General features: G+C 41.1%; 1 protein-coding gene across 1 annotated transcript in view; it reads right to left on the bottom strand.

The window, feature by feature from the left end:
* Positions 1-2,358: 2,358 nt before the first annotated feature.
* Positions 2,359-7,905, bottom strand: part of ENPP4 (ectonucleotide pyrophosphatase/phosphodiesterase 4) — a 178,894-nt gene continuing 173,347 nt past the window's right edge. Inside the window, exon 4 of the mRNA XM_086926230.1 lies at positions 2,359-3,405. Within this exon, the coding sequence (XP_086782356.1) occupies positions 3,041-3,405 (365 nt within the window). The 3' untranslated portion in view covers positions 2,359-3,040. The remainder of the gene's footprint in view (positions 3,406-7,905) is intronic.

The raw sequence follows: 7,905 nt of genomic DNA, 5'->3' as shown, positions 1-7,905 counted from the left end.
AACATTTTCTATTCACAATATGCTTTTTACATAGTGAAGTCGACAGGCTCATTGCTATAAAAGATAGTAAATTGATTTATAGTTTATTTACACTCATAATCTAAAAACAAGAATAAATAAATATTACATTAAATTGGTTATGCATTCTTTTACTAATGTACAATACCACCAAACTAAAAGGTCCTTTATGTCTCATATTACTGTCCTAAAACCTTGCATGAAATCTCAGGTGTCCCATAACAAAACAATCAAGGGAGCATAACATCTGGTCAAACTCCTGCCAAGCCAAACTGTTGTTTAAAATTGATTCTACATCTGTATTTTCATCATGCTCATAGTGCATCTAGATTTCGAGTCAGTGCTAATGCAAGGGTAAAAAACATAAAAAGTACACATTTTAAAAAGGTAAAACAGAAAGAGTCAACATTAGAATAAACAGAAGAAAATAAAAAAATATTAAATGGGAAGCCAATAAGTTGCTGCATTTTGCACCTGATGGGGCACATGCCTTGATAGTCTATACTACTACTACTACTACAATATGATTAGAAGTCACCTTAGACTACCAGTTAAACGTTATTGCCCTCAGCTGATGGTGCTAGCTATGGCTAATACCCTTTACTGAGGATGTTAACGCTAGTCAATTTTTTGCCATCAATAATGGCTATATGCTAAAGATGAGGGGAAAAACGAATTAGCAACTGATACACTCCAACAGTATGTGTGCAAATTTCATTGTGTTTATACGTATATGTTCTGCAACTGGTTTCACCATTTCCCCATAACATTTGGGCTCACTATAAGACTTAAAGAGAACACAGGTCATGGCTGAATTATTTGCAGTCACCCAAGTGTCATGCGGCCAGGATTTGAGGATTGGTTGCTGCTTTCTAATAGTCAACTAAACATCTGAAAGCTTATGGATTGTTAGACAACAATTTCTATTCTTTGAGTGAACATCTGTTTCTTGTACCACAAGAGTTCATTCAATCACCCAGCCTTCCTCACAAATTTGGTTGTAGAGTTGCACCAAGTTGGTTAACAAAACCAGTTTAAACCAAATTATTATCACTGTCCTATTACAGAATGACAAGAGTGCAAATCGAAGAAAAGAGAGCACTCTGTAACGGTTACAAAAGGTCAAATCCAAGTAGGGCTGTTTCACGTTTTCTTCTGTCCGAGGTGAATTAAATAAATACAATTTAATTTAGTAGCAATAACTCCAATTACTAAAAAAAAAAGAAAGACAAAACCTAATTGGTTTGAAGTACGTGCTAAATACCACTGGTAATTTTAATCGCTACCGAGTATAGAAATATATTGAATGTTTCCCCTGAATATTTTCATGCTTCTTTTTAATATTGCTGGAAAAGTACACCCATTATCCTACGAGGCAAAATGTCTACGAAATGCAGGCATTGCATAAATTAGCATAACTGATCTTGTACACCTGCCATCAGAACAAATGGCAATGTTCGATCTTCGACAACTCCTCAGATTGAAATTCTGGTTTTCAACAGTCTCCTAGCACGCTTTCTAATTTTCCATCATGAAAAAGTATAGTCTAAAAGGAGAAGTGCTCTAAAGGAACTTAAAAAGAAAAAGATATAATATATCCCAATATGCAGTGCTCCTTATGGAACTAGCGGACCCATAGGGAAGGTGTGTGCGCGCCAACGGAGCACACTGGCACACGAGTGAAAGTTTTTTGTAACTGTACAAAGGTTCTTTCAAGGCAAGGCAAGGTATGCCTCAGTCCGGATTGAAGACTACCTTGCCTTGCCCTGAGAGTGCGTTTGTACGGTTACATACAACTTTCACACTATATATACATATATATATATATATATATATATATATATATATATATATATATATATATATGTGTGTATATATATACATATATATATCTCCTCCTTATGGCTCCCTCCTTTCCCAGGTTGGCACTGCAATTGTGGTCGCGTCACTCCCGCAGTTGAGCCCAACTGCTTCCTATTCCACAATATTTCTCCCCTTCGAGGAAGAAAACACGGAGTCGCATTGAAAACAAAATCCAGCACTGCACTGCGGTTAAGTTTCTTTTGTGATTTTATTGATCCATGGGGTCAAAAACAAAAAACCAACGCGTTTCGACAGCGTCCGCTGTCTTGTTCACGGTGAACGCCGTCGAAACGCGTTGGTTTTTTGTTTTTGACCCCATGGATCAATAAAATCACAAAAGAAACTTAACCGCAGTGCAGTGCTGGATTTTGTTTTCAATGCAACTCCGTGTTTTCTTCCTCGAAGGGGAGAAATATTGTGGAATACATATACATATACATATATATATATATATATATATATATATATATATATACACACACATACCAAATACGGCTTTATTTTACTTCTACAAGCCCTGTTTTTATCTTCAAACATCACATTTCTAACCTTCTACCCTCATCTATTTTCATACACCCCACAGCAATGTTATGTGACGGTGATGTGTCTGCAACAAAAGAAAACCATTTCATTCACAACCCTGCTTCTTCTTAACATTGTTTTATCAATTAAAAAACACAAATCATATTTTTTTGCAATGTTAATTTAAATTGGACAGAAACTCACAATTGACTATTGTAAAGCAGTGTACAGTATGAACCAGTATCCTTCACAAGTGCTTAACACAACTGAACATAAATATTTTATGATAACCTTTTTTGAGTTTCTGTAACATCTAATCAAATTATTGAGAATACATTTTGGAAGTAATACAGTGATATGTAAATTCAAAATCACTGCTTGGAAGATGGCACCATACACAGCATACTGTAGTGCAGTATGCTATTACAGAGCTAGTGAGGGGTATCTTGGAAAAGGGTATGAAGGTGTGAAGCAAACTAAAAAGTGCAACTTGGGCAAAACTTGTTTGTGAACACCAGGTTCTTTATGAAAAAAGATTCCCCCATGCATGGGACGTGGTTGTCTTCTAAGCGATTGCTGTAAGGTAAACAGTACTTGCTCTAGAACGGTGTCTCAGGCCACCCAAGTCTTACAAAAATCATTCAAGTAAGGGATCATCATCCTCTTCTTGAAGCTGAAGACGGGAAAATTGGCGGGGAGAAGACAGCTTATTTTTCATAATAACAATGAGACAAGTCAGGGTTGTCAATATCATGAGGACTCCCACCACTATACCAATCGCTTCCGGAAGATGTATGCACCACTGGTCATTCAACAAGCACTTTGTGCTAGCAAAGGTTCCATTATTGGGTTCTTCTTTCAACCTCAGGATGTGGCACATCAACGGATAAATATCAACACTGTTGATTGTTGCTTGTTTGTATCCTTTCCGAAATGCAGGTCCGTGGGCGGCCAGAAGCGGGTGCATGCTGGGTAACGCATTGTCGTAGCCATGGTTTCCATCTAAATAATAAGATAGATCTTATTAGATGTATTATGTTTTACTGTTACAACAGAACTTTAGACATCCATTTGTGTGAAAATGAAATTCTACTACTACAACAATATTTTTACAAAGTACAAATAACTACTGATCTGCACTTGCTTGTTTGATGTAAGATGACATGGGCATAAAGGAAAAGTGAGCAGGTAGACAGTGCAGGTGGGTACAGTGAATGAGGTAGCAAATGAGATGAGGAGAATATAAAGTGCATTTGGTGGGAGAGCACGGAGACACAGCTGGCAGGGAGGTGCAATGCGTGACTGTGCTATGAAAGCACAGTGGTTGTTGCACATGGCATTGCCAAGAAGGCAGACGAATGGGGGCCAGAAGAGGCAGGAAAGAAAGTGTGAACACGTGGTGGGAACGCGAAGAGCACAGATAGGAGGTCAGAGGAGGGACATGAGCAGGGAGCCAAAGGAAGAGCACAAGGAAAAAAAAGTAGTAAACAAACAGGAATCCATAGGAAGGCTGGAAAGGGAGGGACAAGGACGGGAAAGAGTGGCATAAGACATAGGAGGGGTGCATGAGCAGGGGACCACAGGAGAGGCAGAAGCTTGAAGATGGGCACCAAGCAGACAGGCAATGGAGGTACACAAGAATGGATGCTCAGGAAGGACATATGCAGAGAGGCTCAGGAGTAGCATACACAGTGAGGCTCACAATAGGCTTAAGTAGTGAGGATTGCGAAAAGTACAAGCAGGGAGGCTCAGGACTGCATGAAAGCACAGCAGGCACAGACTAGGAGATACTGAGGCAGTGTTTAAATGGAAATGTCTCCTAAATGGTATATGGATATGTACCCCTTGGTATTCTTACTTCTCTTGTGGTCCTAGCGATATGTTAATCTAGCATGCGTGCATAGGCCTAGGCCTGTACCTGACAAAGTTATGTCCAGGATAAGTCCTGTGATCTAAAGGGGCACACCAAGCTTGCACTAATGGTCGGCAGAGGACTACTGTCCCAAACCTGGTTGCTGGAAATCAAGCGGTGGTGGCAGCTTGAGTGTTGTAATTTATCATTTGAACAGACCTTTTTATTTGTGTCAATGAAAGTGCGGCCTGCTGGACCCTCCTGTGCAAAGTTCCACTATTATGTGTACCTCAGAACCTTGTCCTGACATTTGGTGTGAATGTTGAGTGTGAGTACCTTCGATAAATGTGTGGTAGTAGGAGTGTGTGTGTCCGACTACTGATGTTAGTGGGCTCCATTTTGGATGCATCTGGTTTAGCATGCCACAAGATGGAGGATGAAGACAGCTACCCACAGACAGTGTAAGGGCCAGTATTCCTGTGGCTCGGGTGGAGATCCAGTCACTGAAGTGAGGAGGATGTGGCTCGGGCTACCACTTTGTTAGAACAGGGCTGTTGATTAGCTCTTTCTGGGCACTGCCATTTGGTAGGTCTTAGTGGTGAAGAGTAGGACTGCAGTTCCTGTTGTTGATGAGGATGAGGACGTTTCTAGGCCAGGCCTGCTCTTCTGTCTGTCCCACATTACTGTTTTAGAGAGACCAGGTGCCGAAAACTAATGCTTCATTGTGCCTGTATTTTAGATGCTCGTGACTGTAGACATCCCCAGTGCTACCTGCTCTGAGAATCATCACTTTATACAAAGACTATGTCTGGAAAGCAACCTGAGACGCTTTAACGATCCCAAACTGGTTCTGAAATTTGAGACAGCATATGTAATCCCTTATGAGAACGGAGATCCAATACACCTAATTTGTTCCAATCCCAAGTTCTCCTCAACTGAGGAAGGAAGTGCTCCGCAGAGTACTCGAAGAGCTGCTGTGTAACCATTGGTGGTCGCTTCCTGACAGTCAGACTCCGAAAGATGAGGGGACATCGCCGGACGCTACTACTTTCTGCTTGATAAGCTGAGCATCTGCCTCAAGAAGCTTAAAAGCTTGCCTGCTGACAACGGAAACATGTGTGCCTGTCATTTATGGGAGAGACGACTGTTCAGAAGGAAAGGTCCAACAAGAAGCCTACCTAGAGAAGGTTGGTGAACCCTGGAAAGTGGTTGACTAGGCACTTATGCTTCGAGGAGGCCTCCTGTTCAGTACTGATGATATAGTAACGAAAGCATGCCAGTATGATGCTACACAGCAACATGTCATGGGCAGAAGTGATTGGTGCTGCAGTCATGGTCGACTAAAGAACTAAACTGTTGGCAGAGCGAGAATCTACAACCTAGATTGGTCGCTCCTTGCCACTGCAGGCTAAAGTGACAGTTTGCAGCAATTTTGCAGGGTCCCAACCACCGAGAACTGGTACTTCCACAAGGGCCAACCTGAACCAGGCCCACAGCCTACCCTGTACAAAGCGGCTGCTGTGGTGATCAAGCCCCAGAGTACTCCCTGTCTCCAGCTACTGACGTGGTGAACAAGCCGAAAGGGGTCCACTCAGTAGAGGCGGTATACCCCCATTCCAGCAGCACAGCCCGGACTACTTTCAATATAATATAGGTAATCATGGGGCTTCGCTGCACCTGGGACAAGAGATGAAGATGTGCACGAGTAAAAACGCCATACTCACTGAGACATAGTGAATTTAAAAGCCATTTTAAAGTCTTTTGAACTTAGTTGCCTAACAAATGCAACAGAACTTAGAGCAATCTGCACCTGAGCCTAATCCCCATCTATTCCATGATATATGGGATAGTATTAGCAAGATCTCTGACCTCATTGGGAAGAAAGTCAGTTACCAGGAAATGGAGGGGAGTGCAGTACTTCATGATTAGATAAAATGTACGACAACCCGGTATTTTGGGTTGGATGTATTGTGTAATATTTAGTTTTGCTGTGAGTTCAAAAGAACTTTCTTCGCTAAAAAGATAAGCACTGGTCCAGACAATATATTATTGTGTGTTTTTTATGACTGTTGAGTTCTAGGCTCTTGAACGTCCTCAACCCCACCCAACAGTACCTCCCTTTTATCCCCAGTGCCAGCCTTTGTGTGTGTGTGTGGGGGGAAACTCCTAAACCCACTTCCAAACTAGTTCTGACCAGTTTATGTGTCCTACATAGGTTTGGCTCTCAACTGTCTAGGGTAACAAAAGCAAGGACAGGCCTGTTGTCGGGTTCTCTTGTGCATGCTATAGACAAAGCACTTTCAAAGTGAGAGTGGGGCTAGGTGCGGCCTTCCCCCAGCAATCCTGTCCACACCTGAACCCCCTTTGGCCCCATGTCTTGAAAGAAAAGAATAAACAACCAACTGGGGGAGAGACAGTCATGTTATCATGTTTAGAGGTAAAAAGAAACAGTGGTTTTAAGCACAAAAATGCCAACTTTTTAATAGACAAGAATGCTCCAAAGCACCCACACGGTCATTAATCATCATTAATTCAAGGAACACTACGTACACATCAATCTTGTGTGTGATTATTTATCTCATTTCACATGTATTCTTTTTTAATATTTGTCATTTTTATGATAATCATATCCATCTGGCACAATCAAAACACTACTATAGACAAAGTACGTAAAAAATAAAACCAATCACAACACAATATAGCACCAAACATGGAAATTATTCAAAGATACATTATCTGCTGAACAAAAAGGAGTGGCTGCCAATAAGTCTAAAGTAGCTCACTCCAATGATTGTCTTACCCCTTGTGCATAACATGGTGTTATTTCGGCAGTATTATGTTCCCATACTCGATAGTGTCTGAATAAAATGTATGTTTCTTTCTAGAGTGGATAGATTCTTGTCAGAATCCTAAACAATAATTTTATGCTTGAGGTGGTACTTCCAATACATCTCCATGGACTTTACCAATAACGAGGATTCAAAATTACAATTCATTTGAGTGTAAACATAATTTCTCCGCCTGCTCCCATTCTGAAGTTAGCACTTATTAAAATGGAATAAGTGAAACCCAGTGTTAGCCGATGGGCGAGAAAGCCTTAAAACACTACAAAAATTACTTTAGGCGTTTTTCACTGCCAGGACATGTTGAAACTTAAACCCACATATCCTACTTTTTAAATACTATGCACCCTCCCCTAGGAACTGTTCAGGCCAATTTTAAGGGTAACATGTAAGTAATAAAACAGAAGGTTTATTTTGCTTGGTCAAAGTGGCACTGCAGTGGCAGGCCTGAGACATGTTTTAAATTGCTACTTTAGTGGGGGGCACAATGAGTACTGCAGCCGCCTAGTAGAATTTAATTTACATTCCCAGGGTACACACACTACCATTTACTAAGTAACTTTAAGTGTGCCAGTTTGGTGTAGCCCATTTTGCCATGTTTTAGGTAGAGGGTTGAAGCTCTTTAGCACTGGTTAGCAGAGGTATAGTGCACAGAGTTGTAATCCCACCAAGGATGAGTTCAGCAAAAATCAGAGAGTGAAGGCAAAACATTTGGGGGTGTACCACCCCAATGATATCAGGTCTGGCAGAAGGTCAGATCTGGTTGACAAAATCTCAAAAAGCGACAGTAATGGCACTGAGCTACAG

Source organism: Lissotriton vulgaris, chromosome 6 (assembly GCF_964263255.1).
Source record: "Lissotriton vulgaris chromosome 6, aLisVul1.2, whole genome shotgun sequence".
NCBI lineage: Eukaryota > Metazoa > Chordata > Amphibia > Caudata > Salamandridae > Lissotriton > Lissotriton vulgaris.
This window is presented reverse-complemented; position numbering and strand designations above follow the sequence as displayed.